General features: G+C 54.1%; 2 protein-coding genes across 3 annotated transcripts in view; both read left to right on the top strand.

Moving 5' to 3' along the window:
- Positions 1-9,470, top strand: part of STIMATE (STIM activating enhancer) — a 54,253-nt gene extending 44,783 nt beyond the window's left edge. Inside the window, exons 5-8 of the mRNA XM_027523228.1 lie at positions 1,338-1,450; positions 2,458-2,535; positions 3,317-3,466; positions 5,713-9,470. Coding sequence (XP_027379029.1) covers positions 1,338-1,450; positions 2,458-2,535; positions 3,317-3,466; positions 5,713-5,829 — 458 coding nt within the window. The 3' untranslated portion in view covers positions 5,830-9,470. The remainder of the gene's footprint in view (positions 1-1,337; positions 1,451-2,457; positions 2,536-3,316; positions 3,467-5,712) is intronic.
- A 925-nt stretch (positions 9,471-10,395) lies between these two features.
- On the top strand, positions 10,396-12,279 carry MUSTN1 (musculoskeletal, embryonic nuclear protein 1). Of its 2 annotated transcripts, XM_027523231.1 has the most exons (3): positions 10,396-11,193; positions 11,599-11,731; positions 11,938-12,279. In XM_027523231.1, exons 1-3 carry the CDS (start codon positions 11,185-11,187, stop codon positions 12,042-12,044), a joined length of 249 nt encoding a protein of 82 aa, XP_027379032.1. In that variant the 5' UTR covers positions 10,396-11,184; the 3' UTR covers positions 12,045-12,279. The 2 variants fall into 2 exon arrangements, with proteins under 2 accessions (XP_027379032.1, XP_027379031.1); XM_027523230.1 differs by lacking the exon at positions 10,396-11,193 and having other exon boundaries at positions 11,298-11,731.
- The last annotated feature ends 1,615 nt before the right edge of the window (positions 12,280-13,894 follow it).

Genomic DNA, 13,894 nt, shown 5'->3' with positions numbered 1-13,894 from the left:
GTATTTTGAGCTGCTGTTTTTGAGAACTTTCCTCAATAACGTCAGATAGTTTACCGAAAGGATTACAAAACTCCAGTAAAAATCTAGGAGAGATTGCGCTTCTGAAATGGCTTTTTGGCTCAGATGTGTCTTACCCAGAAGTGAGAGTAAATAGGACACCGCAGGAGACGCACTGAGGTCTTTCTGCATGTTTTCTGTGCACTTCTCCCGAGATTTTCCAGAAAAGGGAATGACCTGGGGTTGTATCCATTATGGCTATGGAAGGCTTCCCCTGGGGCTCCACCAAGCACAGCGGGTTGGCCTGGGGACTGCTGGCACCCACCCCCAGACAGGGATTTCTGCGGACACTGTGGAAACAGAAGCCAGAGATCCCTCGGGGGGCCTGGATCAGGGCCTTTGTCTCCCCTGAAGTTACTGTCCAGCCCCCTCCTGGCCACCGTGATCAAGCAGCTCCAGCAGGGCTTCCCGAGTGGCTGGGGCACACCCCCCTCCCCGCCTCCCGCCTCGGGTCTTCTGCGCTGAAGGTGTGTGGCTCCCCAGGGACCCATCTCATGGGTTCTCCCTGTCACTGAAGATGGAGGATGTTCACTGGAGGGGTCCTCCACCCTTCATCAAGTCCCTTTTGAATCATTCTGGAGGTGCTTGAGGGGCCAAGTGTCCCCCAGTATGGACTGCTGGCCTCTTCCGTTTCTCAAGCACAGTGACTGACGGGATCACAGACAGACGTTTGTCACAGCCTCCTTACCTGGGGGGCTTCTCTCTTTGTTTCCTTGTCCCCAGTCCAAGGTGTTTTGGGGTGCCCCTAGACAGAATCTGAATACCCCCCAGAGTCAGGTTTCTTACTTGCAGGGCTAAGGGCAGCAGGAAAGTGAGGGGGAGTGGGGAATGGCGGCGGAAGTGGGATAGGGGTGAGAGGCAAACAAAGAGGTTGTTTACTGCCTTCCTGATTCAGAAACCATAGCCCGTTCATGGATGGGGAGAGGATGGATAGCACCACAGCCGCTGGAAACATCAACAATGGATAATAATAGCAGTCTTGCTTAACACAGCTTCTGCTGCCAGTGGACAAAAAGAGCCAGCTTTTCTCAGCCCCAGCAATGGACACTTACTAACTTTAGTGCCTTGTAATTATATCTTAGAGTCTCTGAAAGAAAGGCCACTTTGGTATCTCCAAATTAGGAATTCTCTGATTTTTGTTTGTTTAAGACAAGCTGATTCTTGGCGCTCTGGAGGGCTCATTTAGGAGCTCGTGGGTTGGAGGCGGGGATCAGGGCTCATGGGAGCTGTGGGTGATTGGGGTGGAGGCGACTCAGTGACCAAGCCCTCTCTCCCTGCAGGAGACCCTCTGCAGTGTGGAGCCTGGGTTGGACAATGTGCCCTTTACATCGTGATCATGATTTTTGAAAAATCTGTCGTTTTCATCGTCCTCCTAATACTTCAGTGGAAGAAGGTTTGCCTCTTGTTCCCTTCTTTACCAACTCCTTGAGATGTCAAGGAAGACAGTATTCCCCCCTTCCCCAATCCCCACCCTAGCCCTGTTGGGAAACCAAATTGGTTTTCTTTTTAACTACATGAAGGTACCTGGATTTGGTCTGATGGGGCAGCTCCTGGCCACGTATCAAGAGCAGTAACTTGTCACTTTTTCATATAGCATCCTTCTACCTCCCTTATACACATCTGCTCTAGATTAAGCCTTGGACATATGTAAAGCCCATGAAGATACAGTCCCTGCCCTGCAGTTGCCTACGTCATCAGGTAACTGTTAAGTGTTGTCAGCAGATGTTCTCTGCATCTGCAGGTGCCTCCTCATTCACCTCTCTTGGCCAGTGGTTTAATCAAGCCTTTTGGTGGCAAAGGCAGTTGTTGGTCATATGTTCCTGTGGTTCCTAACACTGCCCTCTGGCCCCAGGGCTGTGCAGATAAGACTCCACTGCCCACAGGAAACCAGCCAAAGTAGCTCAGATCTTTGGTTTTATTTGTGGCCGAGTTTTATTTTTTAAAAAATAAACTAAGGCTTTTGGGAGCTGTTGTTGAGGAGGTGGTTGGGGTGCAGGATTTCCATTAGAAAGTGGTCGGCGCCTCATTGCTAGTATCTGTGATGACTGTCCACCAGCCTCACTCTTTCCAACTTGCTGAAGCCCACACTCTACCCTGTGCCAGCTTTGTAAAGTGCTTCAGCCTCCAGTCCCCCTACACTTCTCACTTCCACAGCAAGGGAAAGCTACTCAAGGATTACCTGCTCCTAGTGGGCTCCAAAGGGGTCCCTTGTTGGCAGTCAAGTCTGGGGACTGTGTGGCCCTGGGTGTGAGGTGCGGTTCTCATCAGGGCTCTGAGGGAAGTGTCTTAGCAAAGCCTCCTCTCAGGGCCTCATGGGCCATTTCCCTACCGCTCCCCACCCCCCCGGAAACTATCTTTGTGGTCTTCCCCCAACCTCACTAAGTCTGCTTCTCTTTACAGGTGGCCCTGTTGAATCCCATTGAAAACCCAGACTTGAAGCTGGCCATCGTCATGCTGATCGTCCCCTTCTTTGTCAATGTCAGTGCCTTATTGCATTTCATAACCTCTGTTTGCTCCATGCCTTCCCGTGTTCCTTTCAAAATTCTGACAGAGAAAACACCTTCTAGCACTTGGGTGCCTCCATGCAAGTATTTGCCAACTCTCATCCCCACCCCAGACCTAGAAACATCCGAATTACTTCCTCAACATGCAGATCCTGCTCCGGGGCCTCTGTGCAAAGTGGAGGGTCCTGGGATCTTTGTCGTGCCCTCCCTACCAGGGAACTGCCACATATGTAACAGTGACTTCTAGATTAAGACCGTTAGGAATGAAGACTGTCAGGAATTTTCCTGACCTCAGGGCTCCTAGAGAAACTTCCTGACCGCAGGGCTCCTAGAGAAACTTCCTGACTGCAGGGCTCCTAGAAAAACTCACAAGCACACTGGCTAGAAATTAGGAAATAAGAAAAGAAATGGCAAAGGAACCTGGGGCTGACAGATGTGGTAGGTGTGCCGACCAGCGACTCCGCTCAGGGGAGGAGCCCCTACCAGGAGTCCAGAGACCTTGGCTCAGGCCCTGCTCTGCTGAGTGCATCAGTCATCAGCAAGAACCCCTTGCAGCAAAACTCTTAGAGGGCGCAGGGATTGGAAGTCTCTTCCTTGACTTCTGAGAGGGAGCAAGGGCCTGCATGATATCTTCCTCTCCCCAGTTCTTAATGCTGTGATCTGGAACGGGTCTGAGGAGGATGGGTGTGGGAGCTGCTTGCCTTTGCTTTCATAAGTGTGTTATCCCAAAGTGACCTGCATTTTTCTTCCCATAGGCTCTGATGTTTTGGGTAGTGGACAATTTCCTCATGAGAAAGGGAAGGACGAAAGCTAAGCTAGAAGAAAGAGGAGCCAATCAGGACTCAAGGAACGGGAGCAAGGTCCGCTACCGAAGGGCCGCGTCCCATGAGGAGTCAGAGTCTGAGGTAGGGCTAAGCCCTCGTGCCACTGACCCAGGAAGGGTCTGCTCTGTTCGAATGTGGCCGTCTCTTGAATGCTGAGTCACAGCCCCACCAGTGGGAGGGAGAGGAAGCTGACAGCTCCCGTCCAGCTGGGACCCATTCCTGCTGTCCCCTGGTCCTTCCTCAGGCTGGGAGCTGAAGCGTCTGGTGAGGGGTGGCCCTTTTCCAGCAGCCCCTCCATCGGGGGAGCAAGACAGGAAAGGGAGGAGAGGCACTGTTCCAGGGAAGCTGGCAAGGACTAGTGGGCGTGGTTGTCCTTTAAGCATCAAGGCGTTTGAATCCCTGCCCATCTTTCCAGAGCAAGGGAAGTGTTGGCTAAACTGACTGGAAACTTCTGTGGGGGTAGCTAGGCCTCCCAGGGAGAACCTCATCTCCCCTTATTTTCAAGTTTCCTAAGTTGAAACATTTGGACCTCAGGGAGATTGGTGGCCATAAATAGGAGCCAGGAGACAAGGTTGTATGTCCAAGGCAGGCCCGTAGGTGCATGGCACTATGGGTGTGGGTGACAGAAATGGCTGAGGATGTCTTCTCGGAGAGGCCTTCACACTTGTGGATGAGGTGACAGCCAGCCTGCATAGCCCATCTTAGCAGGCAGTGATATATTTTGAGATTGAAGTGAAGTGAAGTGAAAGTCGCTCAGTCGTGTCCAACTCTTTGTGACCCCACGGACTACATAGTCCATGGGATTCTCCAGGCCAGAATACTGGAGTTGGTAGCCTTTCCCTTCTCCAGGGGATCTTCCCAACCCAGGGATCAAACCCAGGTTTCCTGCATTGCAGGCAGATTCTTTACCAGCTGAGCCACAAAGGAAGCCCATTTTGAGATTGAGGCTTTGACAAAACCCTGTGAGAACTTGAAACAGTTGGTTTAGCCCCTTGGGGCATCCTGGAGAGTGCTTTGAAAACCACCTAGGTGGAAGACATCGGGGAAGCCTGCCTCTTCTCTAGCTGAAAGTGAAGTCGCTCAGTCGTGTCTGATTCTTTGTGACCCCATGGACACTAGGCTCCTCCATCCATGGGATTTTCTAGGCAAGAGTACTGGAGTGGGTTGCCATTTCCTTCTCCAGGGAACTTCCCAACCCAGGGATCGAACCCAGGTCTCCCACATTGTAGACAGACGCTTTATCATCTGAGCCACCAGGGAAGTCGCCTCTTCTCTAGGCATCCCCTCAAATCTTGATGAGGCCAGCCTGTCGGGTTGTAAGAACATGGTGAATGTTGTGAAGGACAAACAGCGTTTAGGCAGAAGCAGCTGCTCCTGAGGCGTCATGGTCCTGTGGTTTGGTGTTTGGGTAATAATGTGAAATTCACTGTGGCCAGAGTAGCATGTATTCCGGAGGGTAGGATAGCATGACAGGAAGTGGGTTATAGGCCAAGATCTGAGCTAACTGGCTAGGTGGTTTGTGATCCAGAGCAAGGAATGGGCATGCGTTTGTACAGGTTATAGGGAGCCAGAGAGAGTGTTCGATCAGGGGACCAGGACTGGGGGCAGGAAGCCCTGCAGGGAGGGTAGTGAGAGCACCCTGCCCTGGAGGAGGATAAGCTTCCCCTGTGCAGCTGTGCTCTGGGCCTCTCCATCTTGGCCTGGGCTGTCCCCATCCTTCCCCGATGCTCTGAGTCCTGAGCAGCCAGGCAGGTGGGCAGTGAATGTTGTCTGCTCCAGGTGCCCTAGCTGTGTGGCTGTGTTGTTCTAGGGGCTCAGAAGAGCAGAGGGCTCCTGTTTGTCTTCAGAAATTTGTGAGGTTGGCTCATAGCAGCCACTCTGAAATGGCCCTGCTGTGTGTGCCCCACAGGTGTTTTCCTTTCCAAAAGGGACTTTTCAGTACTCTTGTGCTATATTTGAACCAATTTCAAGGACCTGGGACTCCATATTGCCAACACTGGGCTTTTTTGGCCAGTGTGACCTAATGCAAAGTTTGCTCTGATGGTGGTTCGGTCCCAGCCGGAGGTTGTATGGAGAAGCAGGAGCAGCGAGGCATGTCCACTCAGCACTGGTGTTAGCACCTGTGGGGGTGCACGTGGTGTAAACAAGGTCGGGCGAGGGACAGCTCGTCTCACTCTGTAAAGGGGGACCTCCCCATCTCCCTCTGTTAATCAACTTGACACTTGAGGCCTCCTGGCCAGGTTGGAGTTCTAGACGGGGGTCCAGGGTGGCCAGGTGAAGAGGGCATCGCTGGCGGTGACTCAGGGCCATGCCTATCCACCACTCAGATCCTGATCTCAGCCGATGACGAGATGGAGGAGTCGGACGTGGAGGAGGACCTCCGGAGACTGACGCCCCTGAAGCCTGCGAAGAAAAAGAAGCACCGCTTCGGGCTGCCTGTATGATGCATTCCCAAGCCAGGATCGGGTGGGGTCCCGCGGCCGGCCACCGGTCAGCCGAGGGTCGCTCGGCCGCGTCTTCCCTCCCCTCCTCTCTCTGCCCCTCTTCTACCTCCGCTCCTCCCGCGGCCTCGGCCGCTCCCAGATACTGTGACCCGGGGAGGGGGGCCGCCGGCTCCACGTGGCAGCTGGAGGTCCCCTCTCAGTTGCACTACAAACACTGACCAAATATGCAAGCGAGGCGTTCTGTTTGTGTTGTCGTCCCGGTGGTGTTGCGAGGGACCCGGAAGCCCTGTCCCGCGTCTTGCCGTGTGGCCTTGAGGCTGAGGACTTACCTGCACGTGGACCGTGGGTGGAGCTTCTCGTCAGGGCTTCAGCGGGGAGTGTGAAGACGGAAAATGTTTGGGGGCTGAGTTACTCATTGACCAAGTTGGAGCTGTGACGCTTTCTTACTCGAAATGGCTTTTGTAACTATTGATTTCTATGGCTGGTTTTATGAGCTGTCACAGTGTTAACGTTTTTTGAGTATGTGTTTATTTCCTATGGGACTAATGGGCAAAACATAGATTTTTAAGTCTTCCGTATGCTGTTGACTTTTATATGTTTAAGTTATATTTTCATACTATTGTATTTAAAAGCTCTTTTTTACCCCCAAAGAAATGGGTTTGTTTGCCTTTCATGGGACGTGAACTGATGGGAGGAAAAAGTTGAGAGTTTTTTTATTTGGAATATCGTTAGGTAATCTGCGATCCGATGCGGTAAATAATTCCAGTAGGAAGGGAGGTGGGTCCTTATCTGAAATCAGCAAACCCAGTCAGTGGTTCTGCAGAGGTCAGGCCTGAGCAGGAGGCAGCTGGTCCAAATGTGGATCCAGGGCCTGTGAGGGTGAAACAGGAAGGGCTCTGCCCAGAGCCCAGTAGCACTTGGCACTTACTTCAGCTGGCAAGTTAGAGTCTTGGTGAAATGTGACTGAAAAGGGAGCATAAGAGGATATTGTGTCCAGAGAAATTGAGACTCCAAGGCCACTCCTGTTTGTCCCCTGCATCTCTTCAGAACCTCCACATCTGAAGTTTAAAGCCCAGTCTTGGCCTCCCCGCCTCCCATGGTGCAAACTTCAGAGCCAGACTCTGGACCCACCTCTGGGAGCATCCTCTCAGGCTACCCCGTGCCTGTCAGCTTAGTGTTGCTCTACTCGTCTTATGCAGCAGTCTAGAGAACGCCTGTCTGACCATGAGATCCTGTTGTTTACATCCTCCAGAGCATCAGGGTGGCTGGGCATGGGGCGGGGCAGGTGGAGGTGAGTGAGCTCGCTGTCTGCATCCACAGGCAGGACGAAGTGCTTCTTTCTAAACTTGTGGCCCCCACTCCTCAGAATGAGCATAGGCCCCGTGGCTTTGGGAGTCTGCTGCCCGGCAGTGGAGTGGGCTGACCCAGGTACTTGCCTGCTGTGGGAGCAGCAAGGCAAAGCAGCCCGGTGTTTTGTCCCAGCCCAGGGTTGGCCTGAAAGTTTAGGAATAGAGAACTTCATGGCGAAGTTGCGAGCTGGAAGTGAGATCAGTGCAGGGAGCCCACACCACCCAGAACCTTCCTTTTAGACCTACATAACAATGTGTTTCACTCAAGCAGGTTGGGTCTGAATTGTGACGTGTGAGCCACAGTGTTAAACCAGGCATCCTGGGTCTATCCTCTGCCTCCTGCAGTCCCACCTGTGTGGGTCGTAAGGGCACAAACTTTGGAGAGGACTTCTCAGCTGTCATTCTCTAAGAGTCCAGAAGCAGGAGGGCCAGAGGAACCTGGACCTGAACTGCCATGGGTGGCGATTCTGCTTGGGTGGGTGCCAGTGGCCACAGGAGAGGAAGGTGAGATTGCAGCCCATCTCCACTCTCCCTTCACCCTATTCTCATCCCATGCTCTTCCCTCTCCAACCTTCAGCTATGTTAGTGGGCAGCTCTGCACTGGGAAGACCAGGCCCGACTCTGGTCCTGGTAGGTGGTAGGCATCGCTGACTCGCCTTACTTTGTCCTCCCGTTGCCTTTCGTTTTTAATAACCTGTGGTCACAGCTGTTTCCTGCACCTCACTGAGCCCAGAATCTGAGCTTTTCTTTCAGTCTTCAGATCCTGATGTTTCCAAACTAGCAACAGTGGGCAGGAGACACACAGGCTGTGAAGGATAGAGACTGGGTTATACAGATCCCAGATGATCTGCTTATCCCAGTGCCTGCTGGGCAGTAGGTTTTGGGGACTAAGAGGTAGTGCGCAAGTGGTGGTTTCTCCCTGTATCCTGATTTTCAAAGGAGTTTAGTCTCTGAGTGGCAGTTGTGTGGTAGCTGGCTACCTAGGGCATGGACATTGACCAGAGTCTAGTTATACAGGGCATCGTTGGCATGCTTGGCCTTACCCTCTGTGCACACTCACACGCACAGTTTGTATCCCCCAGGAGTGCCTCCTGTGGTTACTGAGTTCTTTTCTGTGGTGCACTGTCCCGAGATAGTAGGTACGGTGGGCCATGGCCAGGACTTAATTCCCGGCTGGCCTCCCTCCCTGGGGTAAGCTTTCTCTCCAACTGCTCCAAGGTGCCTTATGAGGTGCAGCCCTTCACCTGCCCTAAGGCAAGCGTTGTCATGTTTGAGAAGCCACAGAACACCAGCTGGATGTTGTGCGCTGTCCATCTGGTTTGTCTGAATTTGGATCTCAGACAAAGGTGGACCCCATGCCACCTTTCATAGAAACTTGTAAGGCAAGGCCAGGAACAAGTTTCTTGTAACTGATGGAAGTAACCTGATGAAGTAGAATTGTCACATCTACCGTCTGAATGAAGGAGACCACCATTGCCCATTTTCCCTTTGGCTGCCAGTGGATGTTGTCAGTAGCAAGGAGGAATGTTGATGAGATCCCCGGCAACAGTGGCTTCTTGGTCTGTTCAGTCCAAAGGCCTACCATGTGAAGTCCCACTAATTAGCCTTCAGGCACGCTGGTGGCCTCCAGCCTCAAGCTTTAAATTGTGCCTCTTCCTGGCAACAAGGAGTCATGGGTTAATGTTGACCATGCCTGTAAAGGGAATATATGTAAAGGTTCAAATTCAAATTGTTTCTTCCCCTCGGCAGCGTGGGCCTAGAGGCTGCAGCCCAGAGTCCCCGACTGAAGGCTGCCCCAGGAGCCTGGAGGGAGCAGCAGGTGTCAGCATCTCACTCTGCCCTCCAGACGGCAATCCACTGGCCGTTTTGCAGCCAGGTGAACATTGATGACTCTGGGAACTTACCATCAGCCAGAGCAGCCACCCTGGAGGGTGCAAGGCTGGCCTTTAGAAGTGTCGCACACTTCCAGCGAGGAGCAGAGAGCTGTCTGTTTTACCCTGCAAAACATTGGTAGCTCCAAGGAGCTTTGCTTGGGGGAGGGCCTTTGAGCTCCTGAGGGGGTGGGTGGGTTGTTTTAATTTGGTTTCTCTTTTCATGAAGTTTGTTAGGAGTCAGACCTATGTGAGCAAACCATGGCCTCCCAGTGGAGGTGGTTCAATTTGTGGTGTTATGAGTCACAGAAACACATTTTTGAAGTGAAAGGGAAGATGATGTACTTACACTGTAAAATGGTTTACAATAAAGTTTGACATCTTATTACAGTTTCTAAAAAAAGAAGCTATCACTCTTGTGGTTGGTTGTTGGTTGTGTGTTCTGTGGAGCTGAAACAGCTTAGTGGGGTCAAGAAAATGTCCCGAGTGAGTTAGAAAGTTCTTCCCAGAAAACAGGGTGAGAATGAATCTGACCTCTCCTCATGGCGGACGTGGGAGCCAAAACCTGCCGAGGGGAAAAAAACAAACACGCTCACGCCGTTTCGTCTTTCCTGCTAATGCGAGTGAAAGCTCCTCTGTCTCCCCCCGACCAGGAGTGTGTGGTGCCTTAGAGATGGGGTGTAAGGCGTGAACATCCCACATCCTTGTTCCTGAGGCTGCAGGGCTGGAAGGCAGGTGCCTCCCTGGGCAGCGCTGGCTGTGGAGGCAGAGCTGAAGCACCGGGAGCTGGCAGCACAGGCCAGGCCTGTCCTCAGTGCCTCTTGGTCCCTGTTTGGAGTCCTGGATTCGTGCCGGCAACTGTCTGAAGGCATTCCTCATGTCAGCACTCGTCTCAGATGGAACCTGGCAGGGCTCGCGTTGGCCTCCCAGAGCCAAAACCAGGCAGGGGGAATTAGGGTGGGATGAGATCTGACAGCAATGGAATGGCGTTCCAGGTAGCCAAACGTCAGTGCCTGGTTGGTTCCGTCTGCTTGGAGCCTTCAAGGATAAAAATGTGCTCTATCACAAACTGACAAGGAGCCTGGGTATGTTTGACCCAACAGGACAGACCCTGAGTGCCCATCCACATCACATTCACTCCTGCCCTCACCCCAGGCCCAGAGCCCTGCCATGTGCCCTGGGGGTCTCCCCTTCAAGGATTGGGTGTTTGAAACTAGCAGAGGAGAGTTAAGTGACCTTCAGGGTCCCTGTCCGTCTGTCTATGACTGGAGTGGGCTTCACTGTTGCCCACCCTCTCATAACCTAAATATCCTTGGGCCAGTTGCCCTTCAGTGACCTCATCTCAGTCAGAGGCTCTGTGCTGTTTCCTCCAGCTCGCCTCATGGTTTCTTCCCAGCCCTTCCTGGGCACTTTTCCCCTTCCTTTATCCCTCTCCTAATAAAGTTGCACTGGGAGCTGGACAGAGAATGGGGGCATCAGCAAAACTGTTGATGGGGCAGCTCCCAGGCTTCCCTTGGCTGCAATTTCTCCACCTGGGAGCCAGGTGCAGGCCCCATGTGTGATGGCTCAGCAAGCTGGCCGTGAGCACATGCTCCCCAGCGGCAGATTCAGGAAGCCTCCTCCCTGCTGCCATGTGGAGCTGGAAAGTCTCTTTCCTGTGGAATCCAGGGAGAGGGTAGAGAGAAAAACAAGCTCAGAGTTGTCCACCCTGGCCCAGGGCCCTCCCTTTCCTCGGGGACACCCCCACGCTGGGATGGACTATCGCAGATAGACAGCTCGGACAGCCACATGTATGTTACACGACCTGCATTCGTAAACACAAGTTGCTGCCAGGCCCAGCGCCTCCCTCCCACAAGAGAGCAGCTGTCCCCGAGGGTACGGGGTCTCCCCAGCTGTCTACTGTCGCCAGGACTGCAGCCCCCCAGGCAGAAGTGCTCAGAAGCCCCTATCATCTCCAAGAATAAACTCTGAAGCCAGCGGCTGCGTGGATCTGAATCATCGGGGAGCTGTCAGAGGAGGGGGAGTGACTTCCCGGGACAGGCAAGCGGACTATATAAGCCCCAGAGGGCTGGGCGCTGCTTAAATCTCTTCCACAGCCACTGCCTGCCAGGGAGCAGCTCCCCACAGCACCCACCATGTCCCAGGTAGGAGGGCCCAGCTCAGGGCCTGCTGGTGCCAAGGGCGGGGGTGGGGTGGGGGAGATAGACGCTGTCAACTCTGGCAGCTGTGTCTTGAGCTGAGCTCAGGGCATAAACACAGGAGGCTCTGCCTCCCCTGGAACGCCAGGGCTCAGGGAGGTCAGGCAGACAGATGGTATGAGACTGTGACAGCCACGGCCCCAGAGCTCCTGGTCTTTGGGGAAAGGATGGAGACTTGGGGTAGGGGGTGTGTGACATGCAGTCAGGAAGGCTTCTTGGAAGAGAAGTGATGCCTTGAATTGACTGGAGTTAAGTGAGCAGGGAAGAGGGGTCTGGGCCAAGGCGTGGTGGCGGGAAAGGGCCCTCAGCCTCAAGGCCTCAGGTTGTAAGATGAGGCTTGGGCTCCCCGAGGCTGGCGCTCAGGAAGCCCCCATCAAGAAGAAGCGGCCCCCCGTGAAGGAGGAGGACCTGAAGGGGGCCCGAGGGAACCTGACCAAGAACCAGGAAATCAAGTCCAAGACCTACCAGGTCATGCGGGAGTGTGGTGAGTGTTCTCAGGACAATGGGGGCCTGGATGCAGATGTGTGTCTGTGGGAAGGAGGATGGGTTGGGGGCGGGAGGGTCCCACGAGTCCTTGTTCTAAGAGTTCAGAGCTTGTGGGCTCGAGGTGGTGCTTACCACAGTGGGGGCCTCTCCTCTCTAGGAAGCCAGGCCTGCCCCTGACCCACCTCCTCCCCATCCTTCCCGCAGAGCAAGCTGGTTCTACCGCCCCATCGGTGTTCAGCCGTGCCCGGACTGGCGCTGAGACCGTGTTTGAGAAGCCCAAAGCTGGACCCGCCAAGAGTGTCTTTGGCTGAGAAGTGCATGCCACCCCATCCCTCACCACAGGCACCACTGGGACACAGGAACTTTTCCCAAGAAATGTTTTGTTTTTTTTTTCCCAAGAACTCTTTTTTTATGCCAGAACACACCTTCTCACCTGCCGCCTTGGGAAATGCCACCCCTGCCCCACAGCCCTGGCCCCTCAGCCCAGGGACTCTGTACTCACACCTGGGAAACACCAATAAAGAGAATGCCCAAGTGGCCCCAGCATTTGAAGGGTGTTGGTTGGTCACTGGCCATGGCCACTAAATGCCAGGGAGGGGAGGGGAGGGCAGGGCGGGTGTGGGGCACATTTTCCACCCGTCTCGACTTCTGGGAAAGTCCCAGAGGATAATGCAGGTGCTGTTATGCCCACCGCCACATGCCACAGAGAGCCTTGGGTGTGGAGACCTGGTGCTGACCTATGTGACTTCAAACCGTCTCTCCTTTTCTGAGTCGCAGTTTCTCCTAGTATGTGACAAGGGGCCCTATTGTGTAGAGCAGGCCATGGTCACAGTGCTCAGAGTGAAGCAGGTAGGGGCCTGGGGCTCACCCTGTCCCCACTCTTCACAGAAGCCATCGCGATGCCTCCAGGGACCCAAAGATTCGGTGGAACTCAGGGTTCTCGAATCTCCCTCCCCCTTGGTCACATTGCCCACTGCCACCTCGCATCCCCTCAAAGACACAACCAGGTGGAGGCTCCTCTCCGGCCAGTGGCCGACCACTCCCTGAGCCACTGTCCCCTCACCCCAGCTGAGTAAGCCTCCCCCTCACCACTCCCATGGCTCTGCCTGAGTCACGGAACACCAGGGTCTCAGGTCTTGTGTGATTCTTCCCGCTTCAGGCCTCAAATGTCCCTGAGCACCTGGAGCTGTCGGATTCAGGGCACTAGAGAGGCCTGTCCAGCTGTGACAGCAAGACCCCAGACAGTCCAGGCTAGTCGGGCAGGGCCTGGGCTTACAGTGCCTGGCTTGGGGCCGATGTCTGCAAGGAAGTCTCGCCCATCCCCTAAGCAGGTGGAGCGGGCTGCACAAAGCCTTTCGCATGTTCCCAGCCAGCCCTGCCTCCTTATATAGCTTTTTCAGACTGGGCCCGAGGGAGCAGACCTTCTGTGGGGGCCAGGCCTGGGCCTGCCCACTGGGCCCCTTGGGGAGGCCCTTCTCAAAGATTGCTGAAAGGCTATGTTCTCCCGTGTCATTCCGATCACATCCAGAGCCAAGGGGCGGGTGGTGCAGATGTGCACAGAGGTTCAGCTGAAGTCATGTAAAGAAAGGGAGTGTTTACTTGTAGCCACAGACCCAGCTCCCTTCCCTCGGGGCAGGTGCTGCTGGCATTGACAGAGGCAGGGCTAATGGAGGAGACCCCTTCCTGCCCTGTGACTCTCCCAAGTGGGACCTGAAGATGGCACCCTCCCTCAACCCCTATCCCCAGGAGAATGTCACTGAGCCCTCCTTCTCCGACCCAGGGTCTGGCACCTGGCCACTTTTCTGAAGCATCTTTAGCCCATATGTGGCCCGAGACTCAGGAACTGAGCTCTCCCAGATCCACAGGGAGACAAGCACCAGCTGTGTCCCCACCCCCTAATATTTATTTGCTTTATTGCTGTTACGAAAACAGTCTTTCAACTTTATTACAGAAAAATTGAAAAAAGCCATCCTTAATCCTACCGCAGGCCCTCCAGCCGTCCTCCTGTGGCCTGGGCCCATGACAACAACACTGCCTTGGCGGTGGCTTGCTGACAGATCGGTGTTCTGCCCTTCCTCACTAGGAGTGATTCACGGGCTCCCTTGGCACAACTGACCTCCACATAGGCCACTTGAGCACACACGCCACCACCCTGAATCGC

This window comes from Bos indicus x Bos taurus, chromosome 22, assembly GCF_003369695.1.
Source record: "Bos indicus x Bos taurus breed Angus x Brahman F1 hybrid chromosome 22, Bos_hybrid_MaternalHap_v2.0, whole genome shotgun sequence".
NCBI lineage: Eukaryota > Metazoa > Chordata > Mammalia > Artiodactyla > Bovidae > Bos > Bos indicus x Bos taurus.
This window is presented reverse-complemented; position numbering and strand designations above follow the sequence as displayed.